The sequence below is a fragment of the Diabrotica undecimpunctata genome, chromosome 7 (genome assembly GCF_040954645.1).
Source record: "Diabrotica undecimpunctata isolate CICGRU chromosome 7, icDiaUnde3, whole genome shotgun sequence".
Taxonomy (NCBI): Eukaryota; Metazoa; Arthropoda; class Insecta; order Coleoptera; family Chrysomelidae; genus Diabrotica; species Diabrotica undecimpunctata.
The window spans coordinates 6994131-7021647 of NC_092809.1; the positions used below are offsets into that span (position 1 = coordinate 6994131).

The 27517-nt window shown below is 33.3% G+C and overlaps 1 protein-coding gene across 1 annotated transcript; it reads right to left on the bottom strand.

The window, feature by feature from the left end:
• On the bottom strand, window positions 1-27295 carry LOC140446174 (WSCD family member CG9164). The gene is made up of 5 exons (XM_072538707.1): window positions 27083-27295; window positions 17343-17581; window positions 8833-9040; window positions 4046-4297; window positions 1-779 (listed from the first exon to the last, which is right to left on the bottom strand). Exons 2-5 carry the CDS (start codon window positions 17451-17453, stop codon window positions 442-444), a joined length of 909 nt encoding a protein of 302 aa, XP_072394808.1. The 5' UTR covers window positions 17454-17581; window positions 27083-27295; the 3' UTR covers window positions 1-441.
• Between the last annotated feature and the right edge of the window lie 222 nt (window positions 27296-27517).

The following is a 27517-nucleotide window of genomic DNA, read 5'->3' on the forward strand; positions in this document are numbered from 1 at the left end:
TTTACGGAACTGTTTTGATAAATTTTGGTCAATTTCTTGGCATCCCAGAAGTAGTAGATACATATATTAAGATAAAAGTATCTGCGCCCATTTTTTTTTTATTTTTTATTTTATAGCTTTTTTGACAGTATCATGAACTCGTCACTAAAAATTAAGGCAGTTGCCCAAATTTTGGCACTAGGTACCTTCTTAAAGTGATACGAGCCGCCACTGATATGGGATATAGTTGTTGTATGTATTGTATATAATTAAATGCACTGTTTAACAAATATTTTTTGGAAAATAACAGAAAATATTTTTTGAAATAACTATAAAACAACAGGCCAGTCACTGATCTTATTTAAATGTGCTCGTAAGTTGGAATAGCACTTTTTAGTATAAAATACTCATTATTCACACACTCGTCATAACAGCGTACAAACCTTTAACAATCTTCTTTGATCACCTAGAATCAGCGGGAGCTGCGAAATTATATATTGCATCAAAAACTTTTTTCTGTACATCTTTAATCATAATCTTCATTTTTTCGGTATATGGGTCGAAGGTTAAAACCCTCTTTTTCCTTCTGTATATCCCTTCCTTTCTCTCTATGGCACAATCGAACAACTCTTTGTTTAAGGGGATGTCTATGAATTCTATGACGGATCGTAAGGTATGCTCTACGTTATCTACCAACTGCTCGTAGAAGATTACGTGTGTAGGCCCTGTGAAGTTGTACAGCCAATCCAGATTCATGTTTTGCCATCCACGTAGTTTTTCGGTCACAAATTGTTGCCAATCTAAAACAGGATTTTAAAAATAGAAAATTAATAAGTTAATTAATAATTAATTGATTAACTAATTATATCCCCATCTCTTTCACCACATTTATTAAAATCCTGCTTACATACTAAAATTGATATTTCGTGCCGGTTTAAGACTCTAATAAATTGTCAGGCTTACTGGTTCCACTAGTCTGGACTGACTGGTTTCGCCCTCGCGGATTTACAAGAGGGTAGGGAGATTTTGGGAGGAAGATGATTAAGGACTTCTCGGTCTCAGGTCCTGTAAAGAGTGAGAGGCTATGGGCTTACGTTAGAATCCGGAGCACTGCATAAGCGAAAAATGTGTATCTCTTCTAGTCTCTACCTGTAACGGCCGGGAAGAACAATCAAATCAAATTTTGAGTTTACAATGCATTAAATAGATTGTATACTACAACTAAGATAACAAAATATCAGTTATGACCAATAATGTTTCGATCAGGCGCGAAGGGAGACGAGAAGAGACAAAGCAAGGAATTAAAGGGCGGACAATTCCGTATTATTAGATATACCTTGGGTTAGTATATAGATCTTAGTTACCTTCGCTTATTTAGGCTCTAGCTAATGAATACGCCTCCAGTCCTACAGGAATTCAAAATCCGTCAGTTGAAGAACGGCGTGCTATCCCGAACTTTCGAATCTCCAGATACCGGCACTTCTACGTCACACTACCCCGTCGAGTTAAAATAGAGCGCTCACTGGCTGCGTATTGTCTCGGTCGCTCGTACTTCTTGCGTGGGGCGCTCTCCATTACCTCCTTCCCTCTATTCTCCGCTTGCCATCTTCTTTCTATTTTTTATGAGCCCGTATTCTCAATTTCCGATCGTAGTATTAAGGTCGAGTTATTATTTTTTTTGCTGACTGAGTCCCCGTGTTATTTTCCAGCGAAGGTCTATGTTTTTAAACGTGATTTTTTTCTTTTAAACAACCGTGGCGACCTGATATTTGAGACTCGTGTACTACACTTAAACTAGGTCGAGTTTTCAATCTTTGTTTAATGTAAAATGTTTACATTAAATATGTTACTTACTAGCTATAAATTTATTTGTTCTTTAATCAATTTGGAATATGTAATAATTACTTAAATAATTATTACTTTTTTCTAGGCTAATTACCCCTTAATTTTTCCTTCTTTATTTCCTTGCTATGTTTACATTACAAGACAATTAATCTGAATCGCCAGTACTCCACAAAGGATAGACTGGGTTGGAAACTTAACACAAGTAATAGGGAACATGCTATGAATATATAGAGCATAGGGACAAGCATGAATAAGGTATACTAAAGTAAATACCCGCGGATTAATTAAAAACATGACATAAGTTCAACAGCTAAGTCATTAACTGATGTAACAAAAACCATAATTCATCGCATACCACATAGGTGACGCCTATTTGTTGCGAGTGATGTAATAGCCACCTGCGACTTATCAACAACTACGACTATCTAACAAACAGAAGGTTAGAAATTAAACTCAGTTTTAACGAAAGTAAATGGCAAATAACTTTACGGATGGCACAACATACATGGCGCAGTCAAAATGTTACCACTTCAAAGTGTTGCGTGACGGGCGGTATACAGATAACTTCAAACAAAACAGAAGTGATTTTAAATTTGGTAACCAGCTACATACACATTTTGCAAACGTGCAAAAGTATTGAAGATACTGCGAGAAAAGATATAGCAAGCCTTAAAAGGCAAAATCTGTGAGAATCAGGCAGGCTTCACGGCAGAAAAAGAAAGGTTGGAAAAGAAAAAAACAATAAATAGAGATATACATTTGGCATTTGTGAGACTGAGAAAGGCGTATGATTCTCTACCAAGGTCAGAACTATGGAGGCAATGTACAAATTAGAAATACAAACGGAACTCATAGAAGCTACAAAAGCCCTGTATAAAGAAAATAAAATGAGAACAAGAATCATAGGAGACTTCACCACAAGAAAGGGGCTCCTGCAGGGTTGTTCCACATCTCCAACCCTATTCAAAATATAATTAAAGAAAGCCTTGACTACTTGGAAAAGAAAATGCGAAGGCATGGGAGTACCGGTACGGAACGAATACCTATATACTTTGAGCTTTGCAGACGATCAAGTAGTGATTGCACAAAACTAAGAGGACCTCAGTTACATGATGAAGAAACTACAAGTAGAATATACCAAGGCTGGCCTAGTTATTAACCTCGCGAAAACAGAGTACCTATATACAAGTGAAGAAGACATAGAAGATCTACAGATTGACGACAAAGTAACAATCAAAGGAAAGGATAAATTCAAATACTTGGGGTTTATAATCACGAAAAAGGCAACAACAGAGGAAGAAATTAAGCATTAGGACAAACAAGAACAGCAATTTGACAACTTAACTCAGTATGATGTGATAGACACCTAAATATGAAGACAAAAACACCGATTTATAAAACATTATTGCGAAGTATTATGACATAATATGAGGCTGAAAATTGGATTATAAACAAGAAAAACAGCAATAAGATAGTAGCATCCGAGATGGAATGCCTGCGAAGATGCTACAGAGTAACAAGAATGGATAAGAGAAGTAATGACGAGATAAAGCAAAGAACATCAATAGAAACAGACATACTAACATATAATGAACAAAAAAGACTAAAGTGGTATGGACATGTAAAAAGAACTAGCGATAGCAGATGGATAAAGAGAATAACCGAATGGAGCCCCATAGGAAGAAGGAAAAGAGGACGACCCCGAAGATCCTGGAGGAACGAAGTAGACGACGCCATGAGTAAGAGGGGCCAAACGATGGAGAATGGTACAACAGAGAAAGATGGAAACGTTTGAGCGAGAGAAGGCGGTGAATACTGTAGAATCCCTGAATATATATACATACTACCATTTCTTAGGGAAAGAAACTTAAGAACTAAATCTAAAACTGTGATCTTCTAACCAAATTAAAAATTAAATAAAATATTGAAAAATCAGAGGAGCTAAATTAATTGGTACACTAAATTATAATTTTTCCTCATCACAAATTAAAAAAATTATGTGAAGGTTTTTTTCACATGACAATGTCTTCTTCACGCTGACAATGTCGTTGTATTTATATGAACGACATTGCCGTTTGTACAATTTACTTCATGGTAGTGCCACTGTCCGGTTGAACCGACGCTAATGCAGCACTGCTAACGCGATGACATTGGCGCTCGTATATTAGGATCCTTAGAGTCATGGCAAAATTATGTTGGAAGTCCCGTAAATTATACTTACAACGTCCCCTCATCCTTTTGTATCTATCCGGAGCAGCAAAACCAATATGCCCGCCGCTCTGTCTATTGAATTCCGCTTGAATAGAAGCGGCTGGAGTTCTGACAAGCAAAATGGCCTTGGAAAACTGACTTCTGGCGGATGGTCCCCACTCATGTGTTTTCACTACCAATACGGAACTGTTATATACACTCTCGGCTGGAAAACCATTTTTTAAAAGGCCGTAATCTTTATAGACCGATCCTGTGTGATATCCTGCAATACGTAAATATAAGTAACTAATTATATCAAAAATGGTAAGTGCTAATACACTACACGTTTGATGTAATGATTTAACTGAATAAAACCAGTGGCGGCTAGTATTACAGAGCTACGGGGCCATGGTACTGGCTCTGAAAAATATATTGATCGGAAAGTATATTAATCACTAAAAATACTTTTGTTTTTACTGTGCTTTTTGTAATATCAATGCATTATCTACATACAATATTTAATCTCTACGAAAAAACAAATAATTTAAGCGAGTTGACTACCCGAGTCTATTTCAGTATAGTTCGAGATTTGACTTCAAACACATAGGAAAACAGATTATGTAACAATATGAAAAATGGAATATTTCGGAGCCCGACAAACTTCGGCCCAAGTGTATTTTAGAATGTGACTTTGGTAGGGTATTGGAAAGGTTTTTGCTTATCTATAATGTTTTAGTTGCATTTGAAGTGTTCGCTGTTTTTTAAATGCTGCTAAATTTTAGATGTTGAGGAAAACTATTTGTTAGTGAAAGCTCGCTTGAGGAGACAATTCAAACTAAGGAACTTGACCACTTCCATATTTTAATATAACAATTACGCAGAAAGCTTCAACATCTACCTCTTTAAATTTTAAAGGCTGTGTAAGGAAGTTTAATAGAAATATATATTTAAAAAATAGCTAGATTTGTGGATGTGATAACCAAAATACATTTTTCTGTTTCGTATGTGTTTTGTTGGGGGCGATTCTACATGGGCAACACTTGTTATCATTGATGTAGTACATATTTACAAGAAAATAAAAATTCATGAAAGTAGCAAGGAACATATAAATAATATTTTTAGTTTCTCTGTGCTCGGAAAATCAAATATAATGATTCAGTTAAGTTCGGCTAATAGACAAAATGTTTTTATGCAGAGCGAACAAGTTGATAAAATCAGGTATATTTTAAACAAAATTATAAACTATATAAGATTCTGTGGTGCATTAGAATTAGCATTGCGAGGTCATGATAAAACGGAAGAATCAACAAATAAATAAGTTTTTCGGGAATTAATAGATTTCTAGTTCTCAATAAGATAAAGATTTAAAGGATCATTTTAATAAAGCAACAGTATTTAAAGAGACCTCTAAAAATATACAAAATGAACTATTTGACTATGCTTGGCGTTTATCATGATGAGATGACTAAAGAAATTAACAAATCAAATTATATAGCTGTTATTATCGATGAAACTACAGATGTCGCTACCGAATTTCAGTTAGTCATTATATATATTAATGTGATATTAAAAGTCAGAGGTGCGCTAAGAAATTAATTAACTAATTAATCAATTAATTAAACTTATTTAAATGATGCAATTATGATTTTATCACACTATTTAATTCTCTTATCTCAGGGTTATATTCGTGCTTCAATATCTATGCTTTACATATGATAGGTAAGGTCTAAGGAATATCGGAATAATAGTCATATATGATACACAATTATATATAATATTATATATTGAAATAAAATTCACACTCAAATATCTTAAACAAAAAATATCTCATATAAGGATTATCAAAACTTTGTTCTACGTACGTGAACCTTCAAAATTTAATGTTATACACTATATAAATTAAAATTTCAAATCAAAATTGTTGTTCTATATCTCCTGATAAATATTTCTATCCTTTCTAAAGCAATAAGAAAAAAAACTTGTTGATAAAAAAATATTGACGAATGGAAAATAATTATCTCTCTGATGATGAGTTGTCCAAATCCTTGTTCCTTGTAGCCTACACTATCGATTCTTAGCAGTTCCCTAGTTAATCAGCAATCTTACAACAAATTATTGCGAGCCTCTCGTCTTCAATGATCTCCTTCAGATGCACGTGTCGTTCAACAGATGCCAGTCTCTTCTCCTCTCGATAAACTGAATCTCTCGTTCCGGCCTGAACGAGAAGGCTCTTGGAATATATAAGTAGAAAAGTATGACTTACAATATTTTACTGGATCAGCTTCCGTCAGGATACACTTAGTCCACGAAAACTCACAAACATTCACTTCTAATGCTTAATATCACTTGGGAACCGCCAAAGAATAACGACTGTTCGCCTTGCACCCTTGGAAAACAACTCATGATCTTTTTTTGGTTTTTCTCTATTGTTTGTGTCTGTATTTGCATCATTGCTAATAATTTTTCTAACATCCCTGTTTCTTTTCTTTCCTCCATTATTGTAGCATTTCCTTCATTATCCGATCCTTCTTCAACAATTGTTTCTTCTAATCTGTTATCCTCGTTTCTTTCTTTCATTTTGCTTTGACTCCTTGTGGTCGACATGTTGTTTCTTTTTGTTACTGTTTTTTGTCCCCCCCAAATGTGAAATTTTACAACACTCTCTATGTTGCAAAACACGACAAATATTTCTCCCCAAATTTAATAAATTTTCACGACAAATATCAAATATGCAATCAGTAAAATTCAAATAATTCAAAATAAATTTCAAATGTATGTTTGGTAACGAAAATAAAAATCAAATAATTCAATAGAGATTCAGAGATGCGCCAAGCAATTAATTAGCTAATTAATTAATTAATTAAACTTATTTAAATGATGCAATTATGATTTTATCACACTATTTAATTCTCTTATCTCAGGGTTATATTCGTGCTTCAATATCTATGCTTTACATATGATAGGTCAGGTCTAAGGAATACCGGAATAATAAACATATATGAAATAAAATTCACACTCAAATATCTTAAACAAAAAATATCTCATACAATGATTATCAAACTTTTGTTCTACGTACGTGAACCTTCAAAAATTAATGTTATATACTATATAAATTAAAATTTCAAATCAAAATTGTTGTTTGTTATCTAAATGGGGATAAATATGACGAACTTTGATTGGCAAAGAGTGAAAAAAAGTTTGAGAGATAGATGAATGAGAGTTTAGCTAGATTTTAGAGGAAAAAAAGATCATCAGTTGTGTTCCAAGGGTGCAAGGCGAACAGTCGTAGTTCTTTGGCGGTTCCCAAATGATAGAAAGCATTAGAAGTGAATGTTTGTGATTTTTCGTGGACTAAGTGTCTCCTGACGGAAGTTGATCCAGTAAAATATTGTAAGTTATACTTTTCTACTTATATATTCCAAGAGTCACTGTTCAGGCCGAAACGAGAGATTCAGTTTATCGAGAGGAGAAGAAGTTTATCTTTTGAACGATACGTGCATCTGAAAGAGATCATTGAAGACGAGAGGCTCGCAATAATTTGTTGTAAGATTGCTGATTACCTAGGGAACTGCTAAGAATAGATAGTGTAGGCTACAAGGAACAAAGAATTGGACAACTCATCATCAGAGAGATAGTTTTTTTTTTCATTCGTCAGTTTTCCTTTATCAACAAAGTTTTTTTTTTAATTGCTTCAGAAAAGATAGAAATATTTATCAGGAGATATAGAACAACAATTTTGATTTGAAATTTTAATTGATATAGTATATAACATTAATTTTTGAAGGTTCACGTACGTAGAACAAAAGTTTGATAATAATTGTATGAGATATTTTTTGTTTAAGATATCTGAGTGTGAATTTTATTTCAATATATAATTTTGTATCATATATGTTTATTATTCCGGTATTCCTCAGACCTTACCTATCATATGTAAAGCATAGATATTGAAGCACGAATATAACCCTGAGATAAGAGAATTAAATAGTGTGATAAAATCATAATTGCATCATTTAAATAAGTTTAATTAATTAATTAATTAGCTAATTAATTGCTTGGCGCATCTCTGACTTTTAATATCACCTTAATATATATATATATATATATATATATATATATATATATATATATATATATATATATATATTCAGGGATTCTACAGTATTCACTGCCTTCCCTCGCTCAACCGTTTCCATCTCTCTCTCTGTTGTCCCATTCTCCATCGTTTAGGCCTCTCTTACTCATGGCGTCGTCTCCATTCGGTTATTCTCTTTATCCATCTGCTGTCGCTAGTTCTTTTTACATGGTTTTTAGTTCTTCTATGGTTCTTACATGGTACAATAGTTCTTGGTCATTATATTACGCTATATTGCCTCCAATAAGTCAGTAGAAAGATTTTGGAAATTTGTGAATCCTCCCGGACAGACTGGGAAGAAGTAAATGAAGTTAATCCTTTAATCAGTGATGCGCCAAATAAGTTAATAGCGCAGTTATGACGGAGCGACGAAAATAGATACAAACTTTCACCATGTAAAAAGTTATGACGGGTCAACGTTAGGCTAAATCTTTGATTTCTTATAAAATTATTAATAACTTTTAGACTATAAACTGTTTATATATAACATGTCTGCATTTTTAATGTATTTTATCTATACCTTACAATGGGACTGGTTATAAATCAAAATATTAAAATTTGAAAATTTATTTAAAAAAATTTTACGTAAGAAAGAATAGTTTTCAACTGTCCACCCTTCCATGTATACAAAAAGGTACCCATCTAAGTACTAACAAAATTGTTAATATATTTAAGATAATCCTTACCTGTAGCTTGTTGCAACAAGTATCTTAACCATGTGTTACCGCTTCCAGGAAATGAGGCCAAAGCAATAGCTTTTCCGGGGTGCTTTAGATAGCTCAGTTCTGAACACCAATTTATTTTTGACCTACGCAAATTAGGTCGAAATCCTGGAAGACCATATTCAAAGCTTTTAGATTTTGAAAGGTATCTGCTGTTGATATTTGAGCTGCCCTAAAACAATATTTTTTGATCTGATTGAAAGTCTACAACTTTTATACATAGGTGGCAGTTTTTTTGTTTGTGAAGGTTTTTCAAAAAAGGTTTCCGCGAATACTTCCCACCAGATGGAACTACAATAGGAGGTTAGTAAAAACAGTTTCTCTGAGTTTGTAACGAGTTGTAAAGTTGATTTTGGATGAGGACGTATTTTGGGTAAGAGTATCAAAATTAAATCATCTCATAAATCCTACTGTTGACTATATTTCTAAGTTAGAATCAGATAAACCTCGACTAAGTCAGATAACTGAGTGTTTTTTAACTTAAAAAATCATATGAACAAATAACTATGTTCAAGTCCATTACGGAAACAAGAATAAAAAGCAATAAACAATGTTTATCTCTAAAAGGAAATGAACAAAGGCAGTATAATAAATTCATTTGGCAGCGAATATATTGGATCCTAAGTTTAATGGTGGTCATTTAAGCAGAGAAGAGTAAGTTGAGAGAACTGAGTTTATAGATAATTTAGCCACTTTAAAATATGGTAATGACTCGGCTGAAATAATGGCAGATTTGGCACTTTATCGGTCTAAGGAAGGATTTTTTTGGAAACTATGTGTTGTAAACTTAATTGAAAAACTAGATCCAATCATATAGAGGAAAGGTACATGTATCGGAACAAAATTAACTAAAATAGCTGTGGATATATTAAGCATGCCTTCATCCAGTGCAGCGACTGAAAGAAGTTTCAGTACTTATGGTTTTATCCACTCCTCTAAAAGGAACCGGCTTACTGCTGATCGGCCTGGTAAGAAATCCCACAACTTCTCATCAGTATATGGAAATTCACAATGTAGATGATCAGGATGAGCTAATGATAGAAATTGATTCTGAATCTGAGTCTGTTAAGAAGAAAATTTAATTTTTGTATCAAATAAATTTTATGTTTTCTGTTGTTTTTGTATTTTTTTTTATATATAAAGAACACTGTTGTTTCGTCTCATAATTTTGTATATAATTTTATGATTCTTAATACCCTGTTTCATCTTTAACAATATCCCTAAGCTCGTCATAGGGTTCATTTTTAGAAAATTTCTCATATTGAGAATATTCTCGAGAATATTCTCCGATATTTCATTCTCGAGAATTTTCCAATACTAATTATATACAATATATAAAATATTGTGCTCATGGGCGCCCATATATCAAAATCCAGGGGGGGACAAGTCAACTCAAATTTTTATTTTGATCCATACAACAAACTAAAATAGCCGATTGCAAAAATGCAAAAATATAAACATGATTTACAAACAGTAAAGAAATACCAGAAAAGTAAAAGTAATCTTAAACAAAAAATTATTAACAACATATTTTATGATATGACTTTATACATACAAATTTTATTATACAAAATTTTTTATGTAGGAATAAAAAAATCAATTTTAAGCAAGGATGTTAAAAAATAGTAATAAAAAAAGCAGGTACTCTGAGATACGAAATGCAACACAAGCAATAGTGTAGTTTAAATAATATGTAAGTAACATAATATCTGAATTGAAAAATTTCTTTTACTAGGAAATTAAAACAAATATTCAAAACTGTACTACGTTGAAAGGGTTAGGGTAGGGTGTACAGTACACCCTTCTACTACCATGCTTAGCCGAAATTGCATAAATAGTCAAATGTGTGCAATCTTCAAATACTTCGCTGGGTGCCAACTTATTTATATTTGACATTAAAAATTTATACTATGTTGTAAACAATTGAAGAAATTTAATTAAAAATTTATTTGTTATAATTTATTATAAAAAAATTAACATTTTTTTTCAGTTAGTATTGTATGTATTATAATTTATTGAAACGAATAATTTCCCAATAGAATCTAAAATGGTAAAATGTTAAACCCAACAAAACGTAAAAAGTAAACTTGATATTGAAGGCTAGTGCTCTGTATCTTGTGAAAATAAAAACTGAAGGTTTCTGGGCTTTTGTCCAAACTCATCTATTACTTTTTTAATAAAATTATTTCGATTGTTTTCTATTTTATTTCTATGAACGCTCATCATACATAGTCCATCTAATTTTTGTTTACTTATAGTGGACCTAATCCAGGTTTTAACCCTTCGAAGAGTTGAAAATGATCTTTCAATCGTGCATGTAGTGGGAGGAAGGCACAGAGAAATTTCTATAGCTTGGGCTATAGCTGTGTAAAATAAGCAATGGTCTAGTAGCTCTATCATTGAAATATCTTCTACATCTAAATTGGTTTGATTTTTCCAATAATAGAGCCACAATGATGCCTGTTCTTTTAGATTAGTAATTTTGTATAAATTATTTTTGATTTCTATTATTTTGGCAAGGTCTTCTTCAGTTAATTTTATTATGTTTTTGGGATGCAAGTTATACAATAACATACCAGGATCATTGTCTTCTGAAAATCTGACACCAAGAGAACTAATTAAAGAATCTAGGTACGGAATAAATAATGACACTCTAAAAAAGTCTTCAGCGGAATTAACCGCATGGTTTGACCGTTGAGTTTGCTTTCTAGGAGCGATTCGTGGTTTTTCAAGGGTAATACTTAGAGATTCGGCATCATTTGTACTCTTTTCAAAAATTGGTTTAAAAGTTGTTTCCTCTTCTTGTCTGTGCTTTGTTATCATATCAAGAAATAACTGTATATGATTTTTAACTGCCAGCATATCTATTGATTTAGTTTGTAAAATATTTACTATGGGTTCTAAGAAAGAAGAATATTTGGAAATCAAATTTAGGGAAATTATAAAAGTGGAATGAGATGTGGCACATGAAAGCTGCTATGCTCTTGATCTTGTTGAGCAATTAAATTTGTTATCTGCTATTATTGTTTCTAAAACATTTTTGATTTCAATAAAATTTACTAGGCCACTATACTAAATATTTAAGTCAAACAAGTAAAAACGTGTAGCATTTATTAAGCGGATATTTTTTTGTGAGAGTAAATTTTGCATTTGACATGGGATGAAATAAAGTTTAAAATTGTTGGTACAGGTACACTTTCTACCAATTAAGGCTTGATACCTACGACATCTCAAAATCCCTCTTTGCATTGTACAATATTATTATGGTAGGTAGCTACATTCGAGGCATTGTTAAGGAAGTACCTACCGCATTTCTCGGTATTTCGCTAGATTAGTTTCCGGTTGTTTGCTGTTTTGAGGTATTGTTACAAGTTTCTCGCCACAATATGCATTAATAATGTATTTTTTTTTTTAAATATACTTACATACATACTGATTTTTTAAATAATATTACTAATGATAGGGGGGGGGGGGCAACTGCCCCCCCTTGCCCCCCCCTATGGGCGCCCATGATGTGCTTAAGAATTACGATAAATGTAGATCAGGGTTAATTTGAAAAAATCGCTCCCAGTGTTGTATACAGCATTAAAAATCTTCCATTCTATAAATCCATACATTTTATATATTCAGCAAGGGCGAATAGGTTATTTCAAAATATCGAACACACATTCTCCTACATATAAGTAAAAGTCATTTTTAAGAAATACTCCTATAATTTTTTCAGCTGACTCTCCATAAATCTTGCATAATTTTGCATAACCTATATTTACACGCAAAATCCATGTTGGCGTTTGAATCAATATTTTCCTGCAGTAATTGAGGGAAAACTGACTTTGGGCTTTATTATACGCCGAAAGATAATGATATCTTTTGTCAGCATATTAAGATGAGAATGCTCAATTCAGTTTTTAATAAGGATAAGAGGCTTTTATGATCTTTTTGTGCTGTGCATTAATTATTGTAAATGTGTTCATAGGATATTGGAAAAGTTTTTTATATTATCGCAGAGTAAAGATTATTTTTTTAAATATCTTTATGATTAATAAAAAGTCATTGACTGCTTCTTTGATATTTTAATTTATTTTGGGAGGAATATTAGAAGTAATTTAATTTTGAATATTGATTCTGAGGACAAACTAATGGTCATCGATAGAAGCAGAAACAACCAAACCAAGGGAAAAAATCATGGCAGGATACGAGATGGTCAGACAATACGAGATAGGCTCCATCATCACTAATAGTATAGGTTACTCGCACTCGTATAGGTGAAATAAATGAGTCATTAGTATTTATTGGTTAAGTTTATTGGCTATTAACTCGCAAAAAACGATAAAGTTGCATTTTTTAGACAAAACTGGAAAAATACTACTAAACTAAAAAATATATAGGTAGCACCCAAGAACAAAACATATTTAGGGGGAAACAATAAGGGGATTTATTGCAAAAAATGTAAGCATTACGCATAAAATTAGATTTCTTCATCTTCTAGGCAACGGTGGTAAGAAAAATTTGTTAAATCAGCGTGCTATTTTTACATATCGACAACTTACAGTTAGTACAATACTGTTAGTACAAAGAAGAAATGTTACACGCATTAAAAACAACGAAGAGTGGAAAAGCCCTAAACCTCACATCCTTCCTATAGAAATCCTAAAAATTCTAGATGAGAAGCACATTGATGTTTTAGTGACACTCTTAAACCAAATTTATAGTTCAGGCGTATTACCCAAAGAGTGGTTACCGTCGATTTTTATTTTTCTCCCCAAAAAGAAAAAAAACAGCACGGAGTTTATGAAATTCCTTGTGCAGACTGTCCCCGATCCTATATAGGCCAAACAAATCGTAGAATTCGAAATAGGATTTACGAACATTCCATTTCTGTTCGCAATTCCGATTCAATTTCAGCTCTCGGTCAACACCATCTTCATACATGTCACAAAATTGATTTTGAAAACTCCAAAACCATAGCCCCCATCCGCTTCTATAAACCAAGAATTATCCGAGAAGCCATAGAAATAGAAAAAAGACCAAATTGTCTTAATACAAGAGATGACGCCATACGGTTACCTTTCGCGCCAATCCCCAGCCTAACCTCCACCTAGGCCACGTCACCATCGACGGTAGAAATGAACCGTCCCCTGGTCCCAGCCGTAGTAGTGAAGTGACTAGTGAGTGTAGTAGTGTCTGGGGGCTCGGGAGACTGAGACCTCGGAAGCCCTGAAGAAGGCATCAGAGAGGATGTCGAAAGCTCGGCCCAATAGATATCGACGCGGTTCGACCCGGAAGACTGGTGAGTTTAATATTAATTTTTTTAATAGTATTAATCTTAGCTCTAGGTTTAATAATTAAACTTAGAGCTACGATTAATACTATTACAGGAATTAATATTCAACTGAACAGTCTTCCGGGTTGAACCGCGTCGATTATCATTGCGCCGAGTTTTCGACATCCTCTTTGATGTCTTCATAAGATTCCGAGGTCTCAGTCTCCCAACCCAACAAACACTACTACACTGATCAACAATTATGGTTTCTGCTTGTATAGCGTGAACACATTGCTAAATGAGATTCAAACGGAATTGCTAGTTGTTTGTGGAAGTTTATAGAGAATAGAGACCCAAAAAAAAAGAAGGGAATTAATCACTTATCTTCTATTCGGATAACTGTGGTGGGCAAAACAGAAACCACACCATATTTTCAATGTTTGCTTATGCAGCTATCTATTTCCAAGTTAGTATTACTCTTAGGTTTTTAAAGAAAAATCACACCCAAAATAAGGGAGACAGCACGCATGCTGTAATTGAAAACGCGAAAAAACATCAGTTGGTCTTGTATGTTCCTGAACAACGGATTACTTTGACAAGAATGGCCAAAGCTATCGGAATAGTATAATATAATGTAACAGAAATGTCACCATTTCATAGATTTCAAAAGCCTTGTTGGCAACAAAAATTGGAAAACTGACAATGGAAAAGAAATGATCAAAATCAGTCAAATAAAGGAAATCAGTACTTCGTATAATACACCAAATGTTGTTTTTTTTTTAAGTATGATTTAGGTTCCGATTCTAACATGTGTGATCTAAGAAAAGCAAAAAGGGGACGTCTATCTCGTATCGACAAATTTCTATCTAAAGTATACACAAATCTTTTGCTAATAGATACGAAGAAGTTAACTGGGTTATTGTGGCTTTGTGATACTGGAAAAATTCCTACTGTGTACCATGGATTCTATAGAACTCTACATTGTGGTATATCATAAAAAATTTTATGATACCAGTGGCGCACTCAGGGGGTGGGTTTTGAGGGTTAAACTGCCCCCCAGGACCCTATTCCGACACTGTTACTCACACATTTTATATATAATAACGGATTTATTACAGCTGTCGCCGCTTGTCCGCCCCCAATTTCCATCTTTTTTTGTCATATGCAGTTGCCTCTTCTAAGTCTCTTGCCGCCATTGCTTCATCAATATCGTTGCGCCAACTTCTCCGTGGTCGTCCTCTCTTTCTTTTTTTAGGAGGGATCCAATCCACTACTCTTCTAGGCCATCTGTACTCTGGCATTCTTTTAACATGTCCGAAACAGATTAATTGTTTTCTTTTTATGTCATCATTCATATTTCGCTCCATTTTCATTTCGTTTCGTATTTGTTCGTTTCTAACTCTCTCCAGTTTCGATCTACCGCAGCTTCGTCTCAGATAATCCATTTCTGTCGTCATAAGTTTGTTTCTATTAGCTTTGGTGACGTCCCATACTTCCGAACCGTAAAGTGTAATACTTTGGACTATACTACCGTAATGTGTTTTTTGGTTTGTCGTCGAATTGTTTTTTGCTAGAGAAGAGGGTTTAAGGCACGGGTCGCTGCTCTGCCCTTGTTTATTCTTTCCCTGATTTCATCTGCGCTATTTCCCTTCTTGTTGAAAATGACACCCAAATATTTGCAGGATTGTACGCCTTTGATTTTGTCGTCTTCCAAGACTAAGTCACATATTTCATCTGTTCGCACTGAGAGATATTCACATTTTGTCATATTCATGTTTAGACCTGCCACCTCATATTCTTCTTGCAGTTTTCTTACCATATAGCTAAGATCGTAGCTGTCTTTGGCAATTACTACCTGGTCATCCGCAAAGAAAAGTGTATATAGCTTGTTTTCTTCCACCGTTATTCCCATGTTTCTACATTTTTTTACCCATTTCACTAAGGATCTGTCTAAATAGATTTTAAATAAGGTGGGTGGCAGGCAGCAGCCTTGTCTTAGTCCTTTTGTTGTTTGAAAAGGAGAGGTGATTTCTTGTCCCATTTTAATTCTTGCAAAGTTTTGTTCGTAATATTTTTAAGTGGTGTTAATAAGAATTGGGTTTATTTTCAAGAAATGGTTTATATCCATTTCTATCCATAGTTGGGAGATCGGTACACTGTCATATGCTTTTTCCAAATCTATTAAAGCTATATGAGTTTCTCTATTTCTCTGCACTCGTTTTTCCATTGCAATTTTTAATGTGAAAATATTGTCCATAGTGGAGCGTCCGGCCCTAAATCTCGCTTGTTCTTCGTGTTGTTTGTTTTTAATATCATTTTCTATCAGGTTTCGTAGTACTTTTGAGTATAGTCGGCCTATAGTAGCAATCACTGCGATCCCTCTATAGTTTTTAGGATCCATCTTTGTGTCTTTCTTGTGTATTGGAGAGATATACGATTGTCTCCATTCTTCTGGAACTTCTTCTCTGTTTAAGCATCTTTCGAATAATTTTCGGATCATCTCAAACAATTTTGATGATCCATACCTAATCACCTCTGGATGTATTCGGCCTGGGCCTGGAGATTTTTTTAATTTCATTCCCTTAATTGCTTCTTTCACTTGTTCGATTGATATTTCGATTCTTTCTTCTACTTCCACTTGTTCATTTGTCTGTTTAAACCTTTCTCTTCTCTCTGTTAATAAGTTCTCAAAATGTTCACACATTTTAAGGACTCAAAATGGAGGTAACATAAAAAAATTTCCGTGGCCAACTAAACCCCCCCCCCCCCCGCAGAGGCAAATTCTAAGTGCGCTACTGGTGTCGACAAAGAACTGCAATAATGTTTGTTTTATAATTTAACTTCTATGTTGACTTTAATCATAAAAACAGTTTTACAGAACGATGGTATATATTGTACAGCGAATATTGTACTAACTCATTCAAAAACCAGATAAAGAAACAAAATTGATAGGAACCCCCGATTTTTTGCATTAATCAAAACTTTATCTTGCTTTATTCGAAAACTTAAAAGAATAAATTAGAAGAGCCTCCACTGGATGAGTCGATATGACCATGATCTTTTGAGCTCTATATATGAGTCTCTTTTTGGCATTTTACCTTTTTCACGCAAAGATGCATAGGTATTTAATTTTTTTATTTATGACATATATGATTTTCGCACTTCTGTACTGTTCGTATTTTTGATTAAATTACACACTCCTTATACTTACCCTAACACTTCTAGTATCGTGTAAGGATATTACTGTTAATACCAGTATTCCAACTATGTACAAAATGAGCAATAAAATCACACTCCAAAATCTGATTTTCTTGAAAAGCATTTGGCCATGTCGTAATTTGTTTAGCTGTCTTGGAAGATTCTTGGTATTTGAGCATTAAAGAACCACCTACTTCCTAGTCTTTTCTCCTTGGAAGAAATTGTTACAGCAGATGACGCCATTATTTAGTCCTAAAATTAATAAAAAAGTGTTACAATCCTCATTTGAACGTGATCTGCAGATATTCGTACGTTATCAGTTAGAGAAAATAACAATATCAAAAAATTTTACCAAACCAAACCAGAAAAACCGGGATAAAAGCTTAGCTAACGAGTGATTTAAAACTACATGACTTTGATAAAACTACTCTTCTTATTAGGTTTGTTTACATTTTTTTTTAATTTTGTTTTAATAGTATGTCGTACGGCCGTAGTGTCCTCCTGGTTTTCAGGGATTTCTGGACGATCTACGACCGCCGCTCTCGAAGAGGATCTCGAGTTTCGAGAGTCCATCTTCGTTTTAAGGAGTTAAATTGGGATACCGGCCTCTACGGGCGAGAAGTTCCGCCGAGCCTTTGTGGTAGGTGAGGGGCCACCGGCAATCAGAATTCTCTAAACGTTCGAGCTTTCTTATAGACAATATTCTTACAATGACTTAATTTGTTTTAGAATTCTGATGCGTACTGTATACCTCAAATTCCACAGAGATGTCGGCCTTTTCACTTCATGTAGCCGCGTTCCCTCTCCTCGAGAGAGGCAGAAGAATGCCGGCAATGTCGACTCTTCCTGCTGCCAGTCGCTTCATGCTGCTACCTTTCGCTAACAGTAATTCTTATAGTTACTATTTGCATAAGGTTTCTGGAGACGAAGTGTTATTGCAGCTCAACCTGATCGGAAAAGCAATTACAAGTCCCCGTAGGGGCTTTCTTCCGCTCTTTACCGTGACAGGTCCAAATAACGCTGTGGTCAGTTCGACACAATTTGAAATAGTTCTAAGACCAATGTCTTTTCTATCTCAGAAAGTCGTGTTCTACAGCCAGGAAGTGTTTTGTAGTCGACACGCCGGTTCTCGTACTCTTGATAATTTAACTTCTAAATTGGATAACTATTCTTGGGTTTCGACGTCTTCGACGATAGCAGGATATTGGTTAAATAATAAAACTCAAAGTAGCGTGGTAGCACACCGAGCCAACATGGTCTAACGAGGCTAGTAGTTTATGACGACTGGATCCCGATCGGAAGATGTGCTGCTCTTTTATACACATCGTGTTTGAGAATATGCAGCAATCTTCCGCCGAGAGGCCAATTACAGCGCAGTTAATAACATGCGCTGCGGTTGGCCGGCCAAAGTAACAATCTTTGTAGTGATTGGTTACTTTGGCGACAAGTATTGAGTAAATAGTAGGCGAGTGCAGCATTTCATACAAATGAAAAATCTGAACGTTACTTGCGAATTCTGCACTATAATTTTTCTGCGACTACAACGCATTGTTGAAATATAAAATATAGAAATATTATTCTAAACCAAAAACTATGGATAGCGTATGAAAGAAGAAGCATCATTCAATCAACTTTATAAAAAAAAATAATAAAAGTGATTTTAAATATTGCAGAATCATTTTGCAACATATCAAAATCAATATCAATCAATATTAAACATATCAATTTTTTGCTTATAAACAATAGCAATAACTTTTATACTGTTACCTGCAGAAAAATTATTTTTTTTATGTTTTTAAAGCTTGCATTTTTTTACAAATATAAAAAAAAAGTTATCTTAGTACAATTTGGGACGAAGTTAGTCCATTTTTGTTTTAATTGACAGCAGCTTTGTTTCCAACAATTAAGATATCGAATTAGCGTAATTTGAAACAAAATACTTTAAACTTTTATTGTGCAAAATTCGAAAAAATTGCTTTTTAATGGAATCGTCCACAAAGCTTTAAAATATGGTCCTAAAAATCGAACGGTTTTGAAACTTGGAGCCCTGGAGGGCAAATGATCTGTTAACTGTATATCTGGTTCTTGTTTACGGATTTCGACATTCCTTTTTTTTTAAAGGTAAAAGAAATAATAAATTAGACTTACTCACAATCAATTTAATTTAACTATCAGACGACCGGTTTCGCTTTCTACAATATGCAAAGCATCTTCAGGTCACGATACAAAGTTAATTAAATGCTGAAAATAATAAACCCATATTAGGGTGTTGTCTAATAAAGGTAAAACAAAGATAGGTGATATAAATTATATAAATTACAGTAATTATGCCAATATTACATGTCTGTGGTTTTTAAAATGAATAAAATGTTTAAGCAGACAAGGTAAGACCCACAAATTGGTAAAATAGTCTATCAAACTGTAATGAATTAATAAATAAACAAATAAATAAAACATTACTTACATGCCGGTACTCTATTAATTGATGGTTGAAAGAACATGGTTCAAACTATCTTATATTGTTGATTGGAGAACTCAAGTCAACTATTGTAATTGTTTAACAGTAAACGGGGAAGTTCTTGAGGAGACAGATTTCATCCAATGAAGTAGAGATAGGTAAATGTAATTGTTTGTTTGATGAAAGTAATGTTCTATACCATTAAGTTCTTTAAAGTTATTTATATTTATTCTGGAGATATATTTATGAAATGTGTGTTATTTATTGAGATTTTTATTTTTGTTTTGGAAGGTGACAGTTGTGAGACAATGAATAAGAATAGATGTACAAATTGTGTGGGTGTGCAATTAGATCAGCTTGTAATTATCAAATTTCTTTGATAAAGTTATGTTACAATATGTGGCAAATTGTTGTAAAGTCCAAATTATAAAGTTAAAATTTAAAATTGAGACACTTTAAGACACACAGAAAACACTTAAAAAACGGGGGGACGAAACAGACATTAAATTTAAAAAGGGGGAGGATTTTAAAAGAACTACATCTCTTACTTGGAGACAATGATTGTCTCATGTTTTATTTATTTGTTTATTTATTAATTCATTACAGTTTAATAGACTATTTCACCAATTTGTGGGTCTTACCTTGTCTGCTTAAACATTTTATTCATTTTAAAAACCACAGACATGTAATATTGGCATAATTACTGTAATTTATATAATTTATATCACCTATCTTTGTTTTACCTTTATTAGACAACACCCTAATATGGGTTTATTATTTTCAGCATTTAATTAACTTTGTATTGTGACCTGAAGATGCTTTGCATATTGTAGAAAGCGAAACCGGTCGTTTGATAGTTAAATTAAATTGATTGTGAGTAAGTCTAATTTATTATTTCTTTTACCTTTTGAAATGGACTCACACAAGCAACACATTCATCCTTTTTTTTAATTTTTATATACTTTTTGCGTACATTATGAATATATGTACATTATTTAATTAAATAAATTGTTAAATAAACCATCTAATTTGTTTAAAATAGTTTTTTTAATTTAGATTTTTTTTTAGTATGATTTAAGATACTTAATTTTTTTTGTAAAACATAACTATTTATGATTAATACATACTTCTTCAATAAACGTCGTAAATAATTTATTTATAATAGATTTTATGAAAAAAACAAACTATCCTATTCAATTATTTCTAATAATACTATTGGTCTATTACGGTGTGTTTTTCGTAAAATACTTAATAGAAATGTAAAATGTATATAAACAATTCAAAATGCCGAAAGAGAGCAAATTTTAACGTATTTCAAGGCCATTTTTCAACAGATTGAATATCAATTTAGAAAACAAAAAATATTATGTTAAATCCATTATTAGTTTCAAAATGTGAAAGTTCATTTTAATTTTATGACATAAGTCAGTTTAAAATATACAGAAACAAATTGATATACTGTTGCGTTTTGTGATTTATGTACTTGACGAACGTCTCAACTTTAACGTACGAAACGCATTGTTTATTTCTTATCCACAAGCTGAATGTTATTTTAATCGAAATAGTATGATGCTGCAATATTACAGTAAAAAGTTTAGCCAAATTTTACCACGGGAAGCTGTTTATTTATTATAACAGTTTTTCAACAAATAAAAAATTTCATTTTTATTTGACAACAAGTTATTGTTTCGTTTATAATAAGGAGGTTCGCGTGATAAACTTTGGATAAACTTTTTACTGTAATATTGCAGCGCCATTTTCCTTCGATTAAAATAACATTCAGCTTGTGGATAAGAAATAAACAATGCGTTTCGTACGTTAAAGTTGAGACGTTAGTCAAGTATTTACAGTGTGTCCGGAAAGTATGGAATAAATTCCATATTTTCTAAATGAAAAGCCTTTTTACAAAAAATCTAAAATACGCCGATTTTTAAGTTAATGTTTTACATTTTATAACAAAATTTCATTATACAAAGTGATACACATTAAGGTGGATCATTTGTTTTTGGATTTTTTTTTTAAATATAACACCCTGTAATTTAGGACATTTTTGGATCGATAAAAATAAGCCGATTCCAAAAAAGTATAATTCTGGGGGTCTAACGGATATAATTTGAAAGATATGCGCTTAGAAAATTATATTTACCTATTGATTTCTAATACTAATAAATTATAAATAAATTATAATAAATAACTTAAAAGTAATCCAGTAATTAACACATGACTTTATCTTAAATGTTCGAATTGTAGCCCTTGTTGTATTTGACAGTAACCCAGACGTTGTACAAATTCTTGTAGATCCTTTTTTATGGTTTCTTGAGAAATATTGTTTATTTCTTTACGAATTATTTAAGTCTTCAGTATTTGCAGGTTTCATTTTATAAACAACATTCTTGGAATGACACCACATAAAATAATCCAAAGCATTGAGGTCTGGCGACCTCGCTGGCCATTGAATATGTCCACGTCTTCCAATCCACCTGTTCGGAAAAATTTCGTTTGTATACCCGTGGAACTTATTAAATGTGGAGGTGCTAGTCTGACTAATCATATATATATATATATATATATATATATATATATATATATATATATATATATATATATATATATATATATATATATATATAAAATCATACTGAGAGCCTGGAATGAGGAACAAATCCCAAAAGAGTGGTGTATTGAGATCGTTTGCCCGCTACACAAAAAGGGTGATCAATTGGAATGTAAAAACTATAGGGGGATAACCCTCCTTAATACAGCATACAAAATATTTTCGAGTATTTTATATGGTCACCTGAGTGCATATTCAGAGGAGCTTCTTGGCGAATATCAAAGTGGTTTTAGGCCTGGTCGATCAACAACAGACCAGATCTTTGTGCTAAGGCAAATACTGGAAAAACCCAATGAATTCAATATCGACACATACCATCTTTTCGTATATTTTAAATCGGCCTATGATAGTGTCCTAAGAAATAAATTGTATGAAGCCATGGATGAATTCCACATCCCCGATAAACTGATAAGATTGGTTAAGGCTACAATGTGTAAAGTTGTTTGCAAAGTCGAAATACAAGGCGAACAATCATAGGCATTTGAAACGCATGTTGGACTGCGACAGGGAGATGCGCTGGCGTGTCTCCTTTTCAACATAGCTCTGGAAAAGGCGGTCAGAGATGCCCAAACAGAGGAAACATTTTTAATAAATCATCCCAAATTTTGGCATATGTAGATGATGGTGACCTAGTTGCCCGCCAACACGCAAGCAAGAAGAAATGTATACCACCTTGTCAAACGCCTCAAAAAATATGGGCCTGCAAGTAAATGAGAAGAAAACTAATATAATGGCATCAACATCAACACCCAACAATAGAGCCAAAAACATCGGCCACCAATTCACGGTTGATAGCTCTACCTTTGAAGTGGTGGACAAATTCATATACTTAGGCTCCATGATCACCAAGGAGAACGTCATGACGAAATCAAGCAAAGAATAATCCTAGCCAAGAAATACTATTTTGGACTGAGTAGACATATGAGAAGTAGAAACTTAAGCCAAAAAACAAAAATAACCATATACAAAACCCTTATACAACCAGTGTTGACATATGGGTCGGAGACATGGACCATTTCCAAGGCAGATGAAAATCTCCTGCTTATATTTGAACGAAGGAACCTGAGAAGAATATTTGGTGGCATCTGTGAAAATGGTGTTTGGAGAAGGAGGTACAACTACGAGATAGGTATATCATAGATATAAACATATATTTGTTGGTAAAGACGTAGTATTCCTTACAAAAATATGAAGACTAAGATAGGAAAGACATCTGGCAAGATCACAGCAGAACAACCCTCCTAGAAGAATTCTTATGTCACAACCAGTGAGAAGTAGAAGTAGGGGTAGGCCAAAACTCAGATGGAGGGAGGGTGTAGATGAGGATGGTAAAAAATAGGCGCAGCAAACTGGAAACAGTTGACAATGGATAGAACTGACTGGCGTAATAGACTTAGGAAGGTCGAAGCTCTTTTATAGGGCTGTAGCACCAATGATGATAATGACCTACAACCCTGAACTCAAATGATATATCAAACTCAAGAGAAGTCTCAATCTACTTTTTTACATTTACATTTACTAACCACGAATTGATGAATAAAAGATACTTTTTAAAATAGTATTAAATAAAATATAGATACTATTAAACTGACGACAGAGTACGAGTTTATCAAATATTTTTTTAAAACATGTTTACTACTGTCTGTGTCAAGTTAAGAATTCATAAAGGAGCCTTATGGGAAGCGGTGATGCCAGAACTACCGATAGACTGAGATAGGCGAGAGTAGTGGAGTTGCAGCGAAAAAGCAGGGCCGAACTGCATGTTATATTGCACATTAGACGTTTTTTCACTTAGGTAACTTTAAATTTTTTTTGTTTTTTTGAAAAATAAAAATTAAAGACATGTCTTTTTCTCACAACAGTTATTTATTAAATTTCGGCTTAGGTCATCATCAGACTCTTAAAAATATTCTTAATTGTTTAATGAACAAATTGAGTGAGTATTGTGGTAGATATTATTAGTGTCAGTAAAAAACATAAAAAAACAATAAAAACTTCTGTATATTTTAAAAAAAATACAACAGAACCATAGAAATGTAACAAATTATTTGGTTTTTTAGTTTGACATTTATATATTTACAATATTACAATTATCAAAAACTATGTACATTCTTCGTCCATATCCAAATCGGAATTGTCACTACTATCATATAAATCTATAACTATGGGAGTTACGTCTTCCATTAGACCGTCCACTTCCCAAAATTTTTTCTCCAGAGTCATTACATGTTGAATATAGTTTTTCCAGTTATCAGACGTAACATTTGAAAACGCTTTTTTTATGAGGTCCTCCATATCCTTCGCTTTGAAGGTGCTGTTATTTACGGCCACATGCCTTTTTACTTGGCTCCATACCATTTCAATTGGATTTAATTCGCAATGGTATGGAGGCAAACGAAGCACTTTGACATTATTTTGTTGTTTACAAAGTTCTTCAATTTTGTAATTATCAAAATTTTGTTTAAATTGCGCGACTACCTCCAAAAGCTCGCACTTCAGATAATTTTCTTCAAAAAATATGTCTTTTTGTCTTAACCAGTCCATAATGTTATTCTTATTCCACGATTGGTTAGGCAACAACTCGGTTTTTACACTATGATATGGAGAATTGTCCATAACAATAACCGTTTTTCGAACTAAGTTGGGCAACAGTTTGTTTTCAAACCAGTTCTCAAAACACGGACCGTCCATTTCGTCGTGATAATCAGCGCTGTTTTTTTTTGCAAGGAAAAACATTTCAGCACCGTTTACAAAACCATTTTCACTTCCGGCATGGACAAGGATGAAACGTGGTCCACGCTGAGTGGGATGCTTTAGTCCAGTACTTAGCCCTTTTATGAACGCATCTCTTGCCGAGGTGACGGTTTTGTCTTTCCATTCTCTGGAAACCGAGTGCCCCACATTGACCCATGACTCATCCAAATACACAATGTCATAGCCCTCAGCCCGATATTGTTTAATGGCCCTTAAATATCCATGCCTCCATGCAATTATATCAGGACGTTCTATTAGCACGGCACTTTTATCACGTTTTGCATAAACAAAGTTCATGTCTTTTAACAACCTGTACATTGTACTGCGGGTAAAATTTGGCAAGTTTTCGTCTTGGTTCACTTTTGGCAGAAGACGATTCAAAGTAGGAGGAATGTTTTCAAAAAAAAAACTATGCACTGTTCGACGAACGCCGATACGAACACCTTCATCGTAAGTATAGTCTCTGGAGTTGTTTCGGCAACGGGTTCTTTTTCTGTTTGTTTTTACCTCAGAAAGCTCACCTTCTTTGTCTTCCTGTACGATTTTTTGAATCGTACGAACTGACACTCCTGTCATCGCGGATACTTTGTCGAATACAATACGTTGACTTTCATCTCGAAGCAAATTAATGTGGTATCTCACTACGTTTAAGATCACTTTTTTAGCACTCAGATGTAAAATTTGACCACTTTTAAACGGCAAAACTGGATCCATTTTAACAATATAATTTTTTACACTTGAGATTTGAGTGCGCGATGGTTATGCCTTAACCCTTGTCCGGGCAGAAGAATTTAAAAACGTAATCGGGCAGTTTGGGCTTATGTATACAGACAAACATATAATCTCCACTTCACCTAATTACACTATTTTGAAAAACATACCGCTCATTTATCTATAACTCATAAATCTGTCTGCTTTCCAAATGTGCTTTCCAAATGACACTATTGTTTGGAATGACTAAGTACATAAAGAGAATTAGAAAACTATTAATAGTCAATTATAAAGTAATCAATATTGTTTACTGTTAGGGCCTGTTAGCCCGGCTTGCCCGATAATGGAAGTTTAAGCACAATATCTTAATTATTATTGCTTTCTATTTATTAACTATTGTGAAAGTAATATTTTATAAATAATTTTGAGAGTTGACACCTAAGCTGTCAGAATTACCTGTGCCATAATAATTAACCAATTGCGTAAAACCTAATATTTTAACCACTAATAAAGACATTTTTCTAATAATCTTTAAAATCACTTCCCTGAAAATGTAACCATATTTATAAGTAATTGTAGTCGTTAAGCTTATTAAATAGATACGTACCTATCTTTTTAAAATAAATTTGATTAACATTGGAAAATATAAATAAAAATTTGAATATAAATAAAGAATGGGTTATTTCGGCCGGCCCTGCATAGTCCCGTGAACTATTGGCAACATACGCCCGTAAGAAATGCACTGGCCTATCTGTTCAGTTGTGAATTCTTAACTTGAAACAGTCTGTAGATATGTATTTAGGTATAGGTAAGTGGTAGAGAATTAGTTGTGTTAAGCTGTCAACTATTGGTTTCGATAAATTTTAACCAAGTAAATTTGGGTTTTTTAGTATTAAGATTAATATTATTACTTAACTCAGTATTAAAATTAAGTAATATAGATTGATTAATAAATTTCACCTTCCCCTTTTATCATATAATTAAAATCGTGCTTTGCTACCATTTTAATATAGTTATCATCTCGAATTCAAAAAATAGATACAGCCTACATTTTAAAAACAGAAATAGATTTATTGAAACTTCGCTTTTGTCAAATAGATACCTATACGTAGGTACTGCCCAATCCAAAATTTTACCTAAATAATAGATAGGTACGAATGATAAACATGCTAATTAAATATTACATAGTTGCATAAACCTTTTGCCAGTTTCTTACCTTGTAATCAACAAAAAAAAGATGCCAAATGGTAGTAAAACATTTTTACTATTGTCTATACATATTTCACATCGTTTTGAACCTACATACTTCTCTTAGACTTAATGAACGTAAATAATGATCGCGATTCTGTGCTGTACTGACGTCCCTTTTCCCGCTTATATCGGCGAAATGCATCGAGATCACTGCATAATGTACAAACCGCCTATTTTAAGGGCGTCGTCTGTGCCACTTCCAGGCGTCGAGACGGTATGTCGACGGCAACCGATCAGAATCCAAAAGTTTTGAAATAAAATGGATAAAATATGAGGATGTAGAAAACCTTACGCTGGACATCTATCGCAATACGATGGTACTTCGAAAACAGGTAACTTTTACTACAATACCAAAAGTTATCATATTATATAGTAGATTTATATTCTAGTATTATTCAAT

Bases quoted from the DNA above. Each gene is read 5' to 3' on its own strand.
- LOC140446174 (XM_072538707.1), bottom strand. From the start codon at position 17,453: ATGCTTTTCAAGAAAATCAGATTTTGGAGTGTGATTTTATTGCTCATT. The intron at 9,041-17,342 runs GTAAGTATAAGG...ATATTGTTTTAG, and splicing joins ACGATACTAGAAGTGTTAGG to GGCAGCTCAAATATCAACAG. The intron at 780-4,045 runs GTAAGTATAATT...ATCCTGTTTTAG, and splicing joins CAAAAGGATGAGGGGACGTT to ATTGGCAACAATTTGTGACC.